The sequence below is a fragment of the Calidris pugnax genome, unplaced genomic scaffold (genome assembly GCF_001431845.1).
Source record: "Calidris pugnax isolate Ruff unplaced genomic scaffold, ASM143184v1 scaffold81, whole genome shotgun sequence".
Classification (NCBI taxonomy): domain Eukaryota; kingdom Metazoa; phylum Chordata; class Aves; order Charadriiformes; family Scolopacidae; genus Calidris; species Calidris pugnax.
This window is the reverse complement of record NW_015090880.1, coordinates 1,997,413-2,011,687: the sequence shown is the minus strand read 5'-3', so window position 1 is coordinate 2,011,687 and position 14,275 is coordinate 1,997,413. Positions and strand designations below refer to the sequence as shown.

At 45.5% G+C, this 14,275-nt stretch overlaps 1 protein-coding gene across 1 annotated transcript in view; it reads left to right on the top strand.

Moving 5' to 3' along the window:
• ITPR1 (inositol 1,4,5-trisphosphate receptor, type 1) overlaps nucleotides 1–14,275 on the top strand; it is a 191,774-nt gene that overhangs the window by 221 nt on the left and 177,278 nt on the right. Inside the window, exon 2 of the mRNA XM_014946800.1 lies at nucleotides 13,851–13,958. Coding sequence (XP_014802286.1) covers nucleotides 13,867–13,958 — 92 coding nt within the window. The 5' untranslated portion in view covers nucleotides 13,851–13,866. The remainder of the gene's footprint in view (nucleotides 1–13,850; nucleotides 13,959–14,275) is intronic.

Here is a 14,275-nt window from a genome sequence, read left to right as displayed (position 1 = left end):
GGCGGGGCAGCGAGTCCGCTCCAACTTTCCCCTTGTTTTCCCTCCCGTACTCGGGGCACCCTTGGGAAGGGACGATCCGCGTTATGTAAACAGTCGGGAGCGCCGGTGGCGACTTGGCCCCGGGCGAGCTCCCGCCGAGGGGGTGACAAGCCGGGGAGCTGCGGGTGGGGGTTTCGGAGGGTCCTTGTAACCGCTCCTACGGGGCAAATATTTGGCTGTTTCCTGGACTACAATAACCGGACTCTGGCGGGGGGGGGGGGTCGGGGGGAGGCACATGTGCTTTCCCCACCTCTCTGGGATGTGCCATAATTCCCATAGGAAAAGGGGAGTTATTGCTGGTTGTTTGGGGGCTGGAGGTTGCCCTGTGGCTTCTCCGACGGCTGCGTGTGCCTGTTGCTCCGGGGACCCTCCTGGGTGTCCCACGCAGTGGTGATGGCCTGGGGTCGGCCAGGCTTTATCCCTTCAGCCCTGGGTGGGTTCAGCCTGGATGGCAGCAATTTGGCTAAAAAGTACTCCCTGCAGGTGAAAGGTTTGAGTTATGGCCTCAGGCGTGTGGCCGTGCAGCCCTCAGCATGTGCAGATGGACTGGGCTGCGATGTCGCTGCTGGCAAATCGGGAAGGGAAAACGTGGCAAATACAACCCAGATCCTTCCCTCGCTGAGATTTAGTGACTCCAAGCCGTGCGTGGAGCAGCGTGCGCCTGCCGTGGCTGTTCCTTTGATTTATTCTAACGAGGGCCGGTAGCTGTGCCTGTGTTTTATTTCTGAAATGTGCACTTTGTTAATTTGCCTGGTGTCCCAGGGCTTCCAAACCTGTTGAGCCAAAGGACTCTGAATCGCTTTCCTCGCAGCGTTGGGCTACGTGAGCCTGGGATGCATTGAGAAGCCTGGACCCATTTCTTCCCCTCCCTGGTTTCTCCATGGCCAAGTTAATGGGCACTGTTTTTGTTTTTTAGTTTGCTTGTTTTCAGAACCTCTACCTTAAGCCGATTTCCTTGCACAGCAAATATTCCAGGTTCTTAATGCTCAGTGTAAGGTGGGTTCCTGGAAGGAGGGCAGTGTCTCATGGCAGTGTGACTATTGCAAAGCTTTGGTTGTCCAACCCTGGTTGTTCAGTGAGAAAACCAGTGGCATTGACTGGGCCAAGAACTCTGGGGCAACAGGACAATTCACAAAACAAATGTGGAAGTTGTGCTCCGGAAACCAGCGACTTGCAAGGGTGTGAATGTGTGGTGGTCAGTGTGTGTGTAAACAAACAAACAAAAGGGAGTCACAGTGAAAGTGAAATACACACTTCTAGTATATTTCAAAGCAAGCTGTTGTGCCAGTGCTGTCAAGTAAGCTGTTTGCTGAGCTGATTATTTCTAATGGGTTCTTTAAGCCATCTTTTGTTTGTCAATAAGATATTTTTTTCTTTTTCAAATACCTTATTCCACCCTGAGATTAAAGTGTTTGCTTAGATGAGGTTTTTTTTTCCCCATCTGCTTGTTCTGCAGTGTTGATTAAGCCTTGAAATAGGGAGCAATCGGCTTTGCTCTTACAGGGGTTCATAAATTAGGAAGTAAACAAAGAGCAAGAGTAACTTTGCCTTTGCAATCGTGGGGTGGAGCTCAGCTGTGGGAAATAGTGTATTTTTCTAAGATTTGCTACGGTTGGAGGGTGGAAGAGGCCCTGGTGACGAACAACGAAGAGGCAGGTGCTTGGTGGTTGTGTTTCTTCAGTGGCTGTTGCTGGAGCTGCAGGTCTGGGTAAGGACAGTTGGATGGAGGAGGAACACTAGGACTGCTAAACAGGGTGGTGTAGATGTCAGCTGTGGGCTCTGGTTCTAAATGAGGTCCATCAGTCCTCTTGCATCACCTCCAATCAGTGGTGGTGTGGGGTAGGTTAGAAAGTGGGGAAAAAAATCAAGTTCAGGTGAAGAAACTGAATCTCAAATCCTGGCTGCTCACAGGTGCCACTGCAGCTTCGTGTGAGCCTTGCAACCTGTGACACCTGGGTGCTGTGAGGTCTGGGGCTCATTTTGTAGTCATTCCCTTTAAAAAGGAATGCTGAATGAGCCTCACGACGTGGCGGTGTGAGAAGAAGGCCAGTCACCAGCAAGAGTGGCAGACTTTGGATGAGATGTGCAAGCCAAGGCTCCAGCTCAAGCAAAGTCTCTGGCTTCTCTAGGACTGTGTGTGTGCCCCAGAGGAGAGGTGACAGTCCCTGTGGGTGATCACATACTGCCCAGTGTGGCCCAGAAGTCCATTCTGGAAGCAGGAGCTCCTTTCAGCTGCTTTCTCTTAAGTTGAGCTGGTCTCTCCTGAGAAATTGGCTGAAATGGACAGCACTGAGGTGAAACTTTTTAAAGTACTATATAGTAGGTTTAAAACAGGCCCCAGCTATCTTGGGCTCTTGTCTTGAGCCTGCCCTTGGATGGAGCAGTCAGAAGAGCAGGTGTAGCTTGTTCTGGTGGTTTTGTTGACTGTGCTGTTCCCTGTGTGGGGATTCTTCAGTGCTCAGTGTACTCCTAAGGAGTATCCCGTGTGTCGAGCTGCAAAGTGTACTGGGAGTCTTTGAGACACCATTACCCCATAAATATAAGATAGTTGTTGTAGGATTATGCCTGGAAGACGGGGGGAATCCCGAGATCCCGTGGGAGGTGGGATGAGGGCAGTGGCTCCGTAGTAGCTGGTAGACGAGCTGCTCGCTCGCCTGTGGGTGAGTGTGAGGGAAGGCGGCTTCTCCAAAGCAGCTTATGTGGAGACCAGAGGGGTTTAGTGCTAGAAAATGATGTGCTGCTCCAAAGTTACGTAAATGTAACGTTTCTGTCACAATGCGACCGTGGTATTAATCTGGTTTTGTAAAAGTCTGCTTTATGGTACATTCCAAATTAGTTTCTTCTGCTGAGATAGGACCTTCGCCAATTTCTGTTGTTTCAGTAGCTTGGAGCCTTTTTTCTGCCTTTTTTTTTTTTTTGGTGTGGTAGCGCAGAAGATGAGTTAAAAGCCATTGAGCAGTTTCATGCTTGATGAAACCCAGCCCAGGCCTGTGCTGGGTGCAGACAGGCACTGCTGGGTGCTGGGAAGGAGAAGACTTGAAAAGCTGCTGGGCAGCGTCTCGGTATCTGCTGAGCCAGATCCTCTCCGTGTCCATAGCTACTCAGAAGGATTCCTCTGCTCTTCTGCAGCGCATCTCCCAGAGGCTGCTGCGGGAGGCAGGATGCCAAACAGCATGAGCTTTGGTCTGGCTCCATATCCCTTTCTGATTTCTGTTCCCAATGGATGCTCCAGAAGCACCACAGCAGTTATTGCCTGGGTCTCCGTCTTGGCGTGGATGGATGATGGGTGCAGGGGCAAAACCCTCTTCCCAGGGTGCTGTGACAGCTCGTTAGATTGGGAGAGGCAGCCCCAGGAAGCATCTGTTATTCCTGCTTGGTCGGTACCTGTTGAGAAAATACGTTTCCAAGTCTTCTGAGCAGTCGTGTTTTATGGCACCAAATTCCTTTGGGCCAAAAAAAAAAGAATAGGATGAAACGAAACTGTAGGAACTGTAATTCAAAGGAACAAAACATTGCTGTGGATTCTGAACTCAGAAAAAGTTTTATTTTCATAGTTGTGGTTTTGGTTAAGCCTATCAAAACTTCGATCAGAACTTATTTTTCCTTCCTAACCGTGCTATATTGAGAATAAAATGTTATTTCAGATCTGGGCAGGTTAACCCTCTAGAGGGAAAAGCAGGTTAGAAAAGCGCGTGGAAGTGTGCCTTCTTTTTGTGATTGATGGCTGGTGGTGATGTAGCTGCGTCCTCGGGTGCCAGGACGGCAACGGGAGGAGCCTTGCAGCAGCCTGAGTGCTGGTCCCTCGGCTGAGCAGGCTGTCAGAGGCTGGTGAGCAGCTCGGAGAGAACTGAATGCCAGATGAAGCAGATTTCTGGGTTAGGATGTTGGATAATGTTTCAGTTTTTGGAGTAATCTGATATTAAGCTATAAGGGAAGAGGCTGGGGTGCTGGATCCAGATGTGATGATGTACACAAACAGTTCTTTCTCTCCTCATCCCTGCAAGATGTCTGCAGTCACAGGGCTGTAATCTCAGTGTGTATACATGTAAGAGATTTCTGATCACAGTAAGCCAAAAAATGGCTACTGCCAAAAGAGGCTGAAGCTTTTTTCTTTGTCTTTTTTTTTAATTTCTGGGAATTGTTCAGTATGATACTTCTGCAAATATTTCTTTTGTGCCTTGGCCCATCCTATCTACTTCTTCAGAAACTCAGAAATCTGCCAAAGTAGTTCAGAAGTTTTCTGAAGAAAAAAGTTTTGATTGCAGTCCAGATTGTCCTGCCTGCATCCTGCTTCTCACCTCAAGGAGAGATGCAGGGACCCAAAGGCAGATACCAGAGTTGGCTGATGATGCTTTGTCTAAAGGGTTAATTGAAAACTTATGATTCAAGTCCAAAATCCTTGGCCACTCCTCTGTAAGGGTTAAGTAGATTCAGTTGTTAATGCTCTTTGAGATAAGATGGGACAGTATTTTCAACCTTTGCTTCAGAAGAATGACTCGCGCTCCCATTCTAGAAAATTACCGTTGAGGGGCCAACATGTATAAGTCAACTTGGGAATTGGAGCCTTCATCTGTAAAAGAGCCCAGCCCATTGGGTTTTTTTAGATCAGCAGGGCTCAAAAGTAGGTCCCCTGGCCACCAGTGGTTCTCCACATGTGCTAATCATGTGGTGGCTCCTCCTCTTCAGCTGCTTGTCACAGGCACTTGGGTTTTAGTCTGCAGACCTGGGTGCCTGCTGAGGTGTCTAGGAGGGAAGAGCCGTGAGCTCGCCCTTGTAGGGGTTGCTGCGTCTGGAAGACAGGAGAAGACTTAACCAAGCCTTCAATAGAAGAGACTTGCCAGTGGAAGAAAAGTGTTGACTGTCTTGCGTGGTGAGGACCCAAGGCTACTAGGAGGGATCCAGCAAAGCCCAGTCCTGGAAGACGACGGCAGTACCACCATGGAGGCCAGAGAACCTCCACCAAGGTGCAGTATCAGCTAAGGGAGAACTGGCAGGTGTGGGACATGGGAAGGGTGGAAGTGTTGGGCAAGTAGGAGAGGCAGGTGGATGAAGGCTAGTGAGATGGACTGACAGAAGGAAACTAATTTGGTAAATTTAGGGAGTATTGCATTTGCTAAAGAATGTGCATCTTGTGAGGAAGGAAGCTTAGAGGCTTGGAGGAGACAGCCCATTCTGTGGTGAAGCCTTGGTAGATATATGGCCATGCAAGATGAAATTGAGACTGTTCTGTACTTTCTTCTTCCTTGGCCAAACTCCAGTTGGTGTTATAAACCAAGCTTGCTCTCTTTCCCCATGACATTGGTTGCCCTGGTTCTTTTGGTGTGTTCCAACTCTCCTTCTAATAGAAATGTGCTGGAAAACATTGTGTGCTCGTAGGGGCCTCATCCAGAGGCTGACGTCTAAGCTGCCTTCTCCCATCAGGGTTAGAGCCAGTAAGTACGAGCTTCAGTAAGTATCAACTTCACTAAGTGCTTCTTACTTATTATGGGATTAAAAAGATACTGTCAGGTCATACTCGGTTGGAAACAAAAAGTTTTTTCCCTGACAGTGTTTCTCTAATAGATTTTCTTTTTCCAGCTTTCTGCAGATGTCTGTCGATAGGATCCGTCAGTCGCGTTTCTTGCATCAGTCTGATGAGGGCTGTAAGAGATACTGCTGTCAAAGTGTAACTTCTGCTTAGGGTGCTGTTACCAGTGTGGTACTTCTGACCTGAATTTTCTATAACAGGCTTGTATGGTCTCACTGGGCAAATAAAAGAAATATGCAGGTCCTTTTCTCCTCCTTTCTGAGGAAAAAAGGACTTTGTGCATGTTTTCTTTCCTGTATGGAGGAATTATTGAGGTTTAAGTTAACAAAATGAGTTACTTTAGTAAAAGTCAGTTTAATAAAAAGGGATAAAAATATAAACCTATGAAAGAGTAACTTCTGAATAACTTTGATTTGGCAAAAAAAAATAATTTATCTGTGGATTGGCAAAAAGTATGAATAGAACGTAATTAACTCGGCCATTGTCTTGCTGTATAAATTAACACCCCTCTTCCAGCTCTGTTCCAGAAGGGGGGGAGAGGTGTTTTATTTGCTGTGCAATAGGGCTGACTTTCCTCCTGGGAGAAGAGGGGTGGCATGGACTGGTGGATGGGGATTCGGGAGACCTGGATTCAAATCTGGGCTCCCAGCCTGACCCACTGCGTGTCCTTGAGAAAGTCCTAGGGCTGTGCTGCTCCCTCCTTCCCCTCTTCCACGGCCTCCGTCTTGCCTGAACTTCTGAATAACTTTGATTTGGCAAAAAAAAATAATTTATCTGTGGATTGGCAAAAAGTATGAATAGAACGTAATTAACTCGGCCATTGTCTTGCTGTATAAATTAACACCCCTCTTCCAGCTCTGTTCCAGAAGGGGGGGAGAGGTGTTTTATTTGCTGTGCAATAGGGCTGACTTTCCTCCTGGGAGAAGAGGGGTGGCATGGACTGGTGGATGGGGATTCGGGAGACCTGGATTCAAATCTGGGCTCCCAGCCTGACCCACTGCGTGTCCTTGAGAAAGTCCTAGGGCTGTGCTGCTCCCTCCTTCCCCTCTTCCACGGCCTCCGTCTTGCCTGGGCAGACACCAGCAGTAGAAAAAAAAAAATATCTGCTTCGTTGTAAGCGTTGGGAGGAAAAATACTTCCTCTGAGAAAGTGTGTTTCTCCTCTTTAATCTAACGGTTCATCAAATGACAATTTGTCGGCAGATAGCAGGCTCCTGGACATGAAAGGTTGCATTTAAATGGAAAACAAGATCATGGGGCTGATAAACGTACCACGCTGATATTCTTGGGTTTTTTTTTTTTAAAAGTGTAATCTCTAAAATGTAACTACATGCATATGACATGAGCGGTGCTGAAGCCTCTCTAAACCTGATGCAATTCCTGAGCTGCAGCGTGCGAGGGTGAGTCTCCCAGTGATGCAGACACGGCCAGGGGTCCTCCAGGCTGTTGCTATTTGCCATGTGTGTTTCCCATTTTCCAGCATCACTGGTTGAGAAATGGCAGGATTTCATCCTGCTGGTGACTTGGCGCTCGGCTGGGGAGCGAGCAAACTTCCCTGCACTCGACGTGTGGGCACTTATCCTAGCTGCTTATCCTGGTGCTCTGCCACCCAAAACCCAATGTATTTGTCTTCCCCCGCTGTCTGCAGAGAGCTCCTTTTCTGTTTGCTAAGTCCGAAGCTTTGCAAATGACAGTGCTCTGTCCTGCAGCCCCAGAAGAGTGATTATTCATGAGATGATCTTTTAAATAGAGCACTTCCTCCTTGCTTTGGCTGTTTTAATGGGATTCTTACGAATCTTTCTATCTTTCTCACAGCCCGCTGGGAGGAAACCTTTCTTTTTTTTTTTTTTGCGTAGTGAAAGAAGAATGGGAAACATCAGATTTCGATTTCAGTTTTTAAAAAAAAATAACTGCACCTGTAAAAATAGATACAGAATGCTGGGTGGGTGTTATCCAAACCACCATGGAAATCACTAGAGAAACGTTAATGAGGAGAAACGTTGAATCAATCCTGTAGGGCCAAATTTTTGGCCGAATAATCTTGTGAAGCTTGGATTTACCGAATTGTTGAAGCGCTGGACTCTCACTTACGTCCTAGGGAATCGGGGTTTGAGTGCGTTTGAAAAAATGTTAGCTTGGCTTAACTGAGAATATCCAGGAACCAATTCCATTGGATTCAAACACAGTTACCTGGTCTTGGGGGTTCTCAGTTGATCAAGTCTTGCAGAAATGCTGGCGGCATCTGTTAACTTCTGGATGCTTCTTCAAACCCATGGCAGTAGCTTCTGCCATGAAACGCTCCTTTACTTGCTTCTTGATGTCTCTCTACTCTTAAACTCTGATCTTGTGGTGGTTTTTTTTTTTTCTGTTAAAAGTGGAACCAAAATTAGCCCTTCACTGTGGAGTTTCCTGTCTGCAGGAATGAAGTTGAAGCAGTTAAGTAGGGTTTGAGATTCTATTCTTACCTAAACAACCTAAAAAGACTTTGATAAAGTGCTGCCCCAATTTCTGTAACGGTACACATAAAATTGCCAGTCTCCATTTAATTGAGCACTAAACTACAGTGAAAAATATGATAATAGAGAACTGAGTACATCATGGGACTGCAAAGCACAGCAAGGAGCTTTTTTGCTCGAAACAAACATCATTAGAACCATCTTAAAAAGATTAAGTCATTTGTGTCCCAGTTGCTGGAAATCAAACCGTCAGCAATGAGGCATATTCGGTCTCGTTTATTTTACAAATAGGATTTGCAGTCAGAGGTTAAAGTCTTAAAATCCCACACAAAGCAGAGATGGGGAACGTGATATCGGCAAAATTGCTTCAGATTCTTTGCAAAGCCTTTCAGCGTTCGATGGCTGGGGATGAGGAATAGCATCCTGCCCAAATCTGGTCACAAACAATCCCTGAAAGGAGGGACTTCAAAGGGGGGCCTTGACTCCGCTCCTCAAGGAAAGCAAACTTTCAGCATTGCTCTGAACTCTGGGTTTTTTTTCTAGTTTAGCATTGAGATCTAGTTGAGTGATAGGAGAAATTAGAGTGTGAAATGTTTACAAAGCAGTAGCATTTCCTAGTCTGAGATCTTCAGAAAGCAGCTGTCTCATTAAGGTATTTGATATTTAACAGTCAGTTTGATTTCTTAAGTGTTTGCGCTGTTAATTCTACTTTAACTACCATTATGAAATGTGTTTTCATGAGACACTAGATTGAAGTGTCTCAGAGCTGAATTTCAATGACTGTATCAAACTTATACTGGCTTAGTCAAGGCCATCAGGCTACAGATATAGTCTGTTTGTGCCCTAAAATGTGACCGAGTCCTTTCAATCTGCCCGAAAGGCAGTGGGAACAGTGATAAGGGAGGGTCTGTGGTGGTAGAGGGCTTGGACAAACCCCGTCAAAAGGCTTAGTTTGCATTTCAGAATTGATTCTTTTTGTTAGCTAGAGGTAATCTAGAAGTAAGAAAATAAGGAAAGGGAAAAAAATGAACCCCTTAATTCCAGCACTTGGTGTTCAGTCAGAAGATCAAACTGGCCGTCTTGTGATAGAGATTTGTTTGTCGGTGCGGAGCAGTAGGGGAAAGGCAAGTCCTGAAGCTCTGGAGGTGAACAGAGAGGTTTTCCTGGGTTTAATTTGCCGTCTGGATTTAGCTAATGCCTTTCCAGTTCCAAAGCTACAGACTGGCAAAATGACTTGTAAAGCAATACCTTCCAATTCTCATCAAATTCAGCAGGTTTCTATATTTGGTTGAGGTAACTTTTAAATGGACACTTAATTTTATTTTCCTGTGCAGAGAAAAGGTATGTAAAACATATTTAAAGACACACGAACTTTTATATAATATACATGAGGAAGCCATCACCAGCATAATTAAAAAAATTCAAGCTGTGAAGGCTTAAAAAATGCTGTAGAATGTGTTCAACTTTCAGGTGTTTTTTGATGCCTATGGGGACATCTAGGTCACGTTTCGTTTCTTTCTGCCTGTCAAAATCAGAGTCTTCAGCTTAGTGGGAGAAGAACATTATTTTAATAACTTGTGTTGCTGCTGTTGCTGTCACCAGAGTTAAGCCTCATGATACTTGTTCGGAGAAACCTGACTCACGTTTGCTCGATTTGCACACTATTATTGCCATGCTGCTATCCTTCCCTTAGCAGAGTACTTTATTTCGGATTTTTTTTTTGTTTTCTAGCAAGCTTATCTAGAAGGAATCTTGTTTTGCCCCCAGTGGTGAAGGGGAGGAGGATGACACTGCTCCGTGGCTGGGATGCTGCCAGGTTAGGGCTGGAACGTGATGGGTTTCGTGCAGGACCCTCCTCTGGTGAGGATGTGGCAATGCCATTAACACTGGGGTTGTGTGTAGCGAACGCTCTCTTCGGGCCATCCCTCCTCCAGTCTTCATCGATTGCTCTTGGCACCGGCCTATCTAAAATAAATAAATTGTGGAGCGATGGTTGTATTTGTCTACTGAGCACAATTGCTTTTGGAGCCGCGTGGTTGGGCTTTTAGCCCTAAGAGCTGGGCTCTGAGAGCGTGTGTGAGAGTCCTCCTGCTCTGGGCTTCTGGTGGCCACCACATGGCTTTGGCCAACGTGACGTGGGAGGGAAACATCCCCTTCCCAGCCAAGGGGATGCCCACAGATGCTTTGGGTGATACATCCAGAAGGGAACCTGCTCTTAAGTCCCTGTGGTCTGTCTGTGCTGTCAACTTGGGATAAATGTACCAAGATTGACAGATTTTTAGGGCCTCAGCTTCTGGGTTCTCCAGCTGAAGATTCCCCTAGAGGTGTGATTCTGGGGATTTTGGCATGGTCAGCTGATGTCGACAGTCAGAGCTGGTCATAAGAGGCTTTCAAACTGGTACCTAGAAACTTTGCTCTTGAAAACCTTCCAGTTTACTTTGTCTTGGATATCCCAGTTGTGCTTCTCAGAGCTGGAAAACATGCAGATAGTGGTAGCTGATCATGTAGTATTTAATGCAAATAATTGATCAATTAGTGATTATTTAGGTGTCACGCGTCCCTCGTGAGGAGACTACAAAAGCAGCTTTGAAGTAAGCTAAATCACTTTAGAAATGATTCTCTTTACTTGTAAATCTTGCTCGTACGGAGGCCTGTTGGGTCATTCAGTCCCTTGCTCCATCTGCCAGTTCAGCATGTTCCTGAGCACCGGCCAACCTCAGGAACAGCAGGTTGAGGGAGAAATGTTAAGGGGACTGAATCTTCATAGTCAGTTATTGAAGAATATAATAGATGTAGACAGTGTTCATCATACCAGGTTTGGCTGTGGGTAAGCTTCAGGATAAATAGGTATTTTTCCAAAAGCCTCACCCTGCTTGGACTTGGCAGCATCTTCATAGAGCAGTGGAGTCACGCTCCATCCCAGTTATCTTCTGTTGTGCTGGAGAGAACATCAAGCTGATGGGCCTTAAAACAGTATTCAAAAAGAATGGGATGAGTAAGGACTTCTGAGCTAAATACTGCATGCTTAAGAAAAGCCTTAAAAAATCAGGTTATTGTAGCCAGGTCGACCCTTTGTGAGCCTTAACTGCGGCAAAGCTGATGACCAGCAGGAAGCCTGAGGAGCACAGCTCTCCTGGTGGGGAGCAGGGGAGGTTGGAGTTCAGCCGTGAGGTCCACACAAGCAGAACCCGACTCTGCAGTGATGGCTTTGCATCTTGCTCAGAAAAAAATTAAAAAGGATCTGGCAAACAGAACTGGCAATGAAATTCAGTTGTACCATGTACCTGAACTACTTCCAGGCTTAATTTTCCATAAGCGTATAACGGTTATAGGTAAAGGTGCTAAACATTTTGTTAATGGAAATATCAATGAATTGCAAAAAGACTTATTTTAGGGGTTATGCTATCACATTGTACAACATGGTATGTCGGGGTTACAATTCCTGGTACACAACATAGGTTGTTTGGATTTTCCTCAGTAAATAAAATACAAGGAAATTGAGGCTATATTCTGGAAATTAACACAGGAATTTGATTGTCCATCCTTGGGCCTGGTTTTGGTCATTGGTCTGAGATAATATTTTTTTTTTGCCAAGAAAAAATTCTTCTCTTCTCTAATGGAAGTGAATAATTTTGACCTTCACATTCTCTTGGGAGCAGCTGTGGTGAGCATCTGCCTCTTCTAAAGGAAAAATGATGTTGCTCAGTAAAATAATCCCCCTCACACCCCGAATGAGATCCCTTAAATGCTGTTGTAAAAAGGGATAGTCTGGATTTATCTCCGTTTCTTGTTGACTTCAATACTTTTTGCTTTGGGTTGTATTAATTTAGGGCAGAGCTTGATTTTGAGGGCTTAAAAGTTTTTCGTATGACTTTGAGAGTTAAAATCCGAGTCAGGAAATGAGGAAAGCTGTATTTCTAGTGATGCTAATTCAGTCACTCAGCATATTTCTGTATGTTTCGTGGCATATATCCTAAAATAGGTAGTGATGTTTTTCCGTCCACTTATCAAGAGAAAATGGGAACGGGCTGTTTAACATACGCAGTGGCTGAAGGACTTGGCATCAGACAAGCAACCTGAAGCCAAACCGTTTGCTTCTGTGTGTGCAGAGATTTGGTTGCAGAGGAGCTGAGACCTCTTTACCCTCCTTATGAGCTTGGCCTGTTATCTTTTGGTTTTTTATATTTTTTAATTGTACAGATGACACAGGGATTTACAGCCATGATAATGTCTATAATGTGCTTTGACTTGATGACAATTGTTATTAGAATTATTACTACCACCAATCCCTTGGGCTTGAGGCAGTGAGAAGGGATCATTTTTTTTACAGCTTTTCAGAAGAAATGTGTCCCTTCAGGTTTTTGCTCACACTTTCATAGCCGCAGTGCATTACCAACATCAGCTTTTAAATCTCTGTGAATCTGTCCTTGTTGAGCTCCAGCCTTGCTTAATAAACTTGATCCTTACACTTTTGGTAAACAAGATAATGTTCGGTGAAAGGGAATATTTATCCCCTGTACAATGTCAGGGCTGTGCTCTATAATAAGCGTAATTTCCTGCTGCTTAGTTCTCCCGGTGGCAGACCATTTAAAACTGGTTTGGGTGTCATGTTGGAGAGGGTGAAAGTGTTTTCAGTGTTTTCCCCCCCCCCCCCCTTAAATTTGGGGCCTGGTCCTGGGCAGTGTTTGCAGAGAGCAGAGGAAGGAGCAGGTTGGAAGCGCTGTGTTGCTCCAGCTGTTTGAAACCTCCAGCACAGAGAGCTATTTCAGTGTTTTGAACTCGGTGATCAAAAAGCATGGCTTAGGAGGATCTCCAAGAAAGCATTAAATGGTCTCGGAAAAGGCACCTTTGAAAATCTATTCAGTTAGGCTTCTTTTCATCTGGGCTCACGTTGCTTGTCTCTTTGTTGCTGTGACACGTAAAAACTCGCTTTTCTGTATTTATTGAAATGACAGGTAGGTCCTGTATCATTCTGTCCAGGATTTGGGGCTTTAGAGAAAATAAAGATAGTCCTTAATACTGTGGAAGTTGACAAGGCTAAGTGGCTGTCTCCTCAGTGTTACGCTTAGGCGATCTATTTTAAAACCAGGGTTGAAGCATTCTTGATCTCACAGGGATTTGGATTCCTGATGCATACATAGATTAAAGTATTTGACTCTCAAAAGCCTTAGTCCTTATGTTTTTACGTGCAAAAATCTGTTGTCGGGCATATTCAGTGGGTCTTCACCTAATGCTGTCTTTGGGACCGCAGCTGTAAGCGGGTGCCTGCTTCAGTCTTGGGCACGTCAATATTTTGACGTGACCACAACATGTTGACATGAATCACGCCAATATTTTGCATTACAGTTCCCACCAGAGAAACCTGTAAAATCTGCTCAATCCTACCTTGGATTCTGACAGAGAATCTGGCGAAGCAATGTATTGTGATTTAGATCGTGCAAATAATATGTCTTAAACCACTGCAGCCCACTCTTGCCGCCCACTCTTTTCCCCCCCCCCCCCCACCCCAACTCTCCCACGGGGGGGATGGAAGGGGTCAGGATGTCAGGGCTGTGAGCATCTTTTGGGACAAATAGGGGTACCCCTAAAGCAGTCCCACACTGAACGGGGTGCCAGTAGCTGCTTGTTTTTTCCCCGGTTTTATTTTTCTAAGCAGGCGTTTTGACCTGCTGTGTTTTCTTTGATACCTGAAATTCCACTGCAAGAACGTGTTCGGTTTTTAAAACAGTTGAGGAAACAAAAGCGAAGGGTCCTGTTGTTGTAACCTCCAGAGACTTGTACTGAGAAATTCTGCCTGAGAAATAGTAACCTTGTGCTTTGTTCTTCCAGGGGCAGTAAGCCGGAGATGACCGACAAGATGTCGAGCTTCCTTCATATTGGAGATATTTGTTCTCTCTATGCAGAGGGCTCAACAAATGGATTTATTAGCACTTTGGGGTAAGAGAAGCTGTTCTTTTATACCGAAACCATCCGTAAGAAGGGCTAGCAGAGCTCAGCTAGCTGTCCTGAGCATGGCTCCCAGGAAATGCAGGGTACAGCGAGGTAGCTTTCTGTACAGATTTGACCCTAAATTTAAGAATGACTCGAAGCTAATGTGCCAAGTTAGATTTCGGGACGATGGAGAGTGTATTGATGGTGATGGTGTGGTTTTGATATTCTCGGTGGGGAGGAAGAAGCCTGTCAAGTCAAGGAGTGGGTAGAGGGAATGAATGCAAACAAATGACTTTTCATGTTGTTGTCTGTCCCGTGTCCAT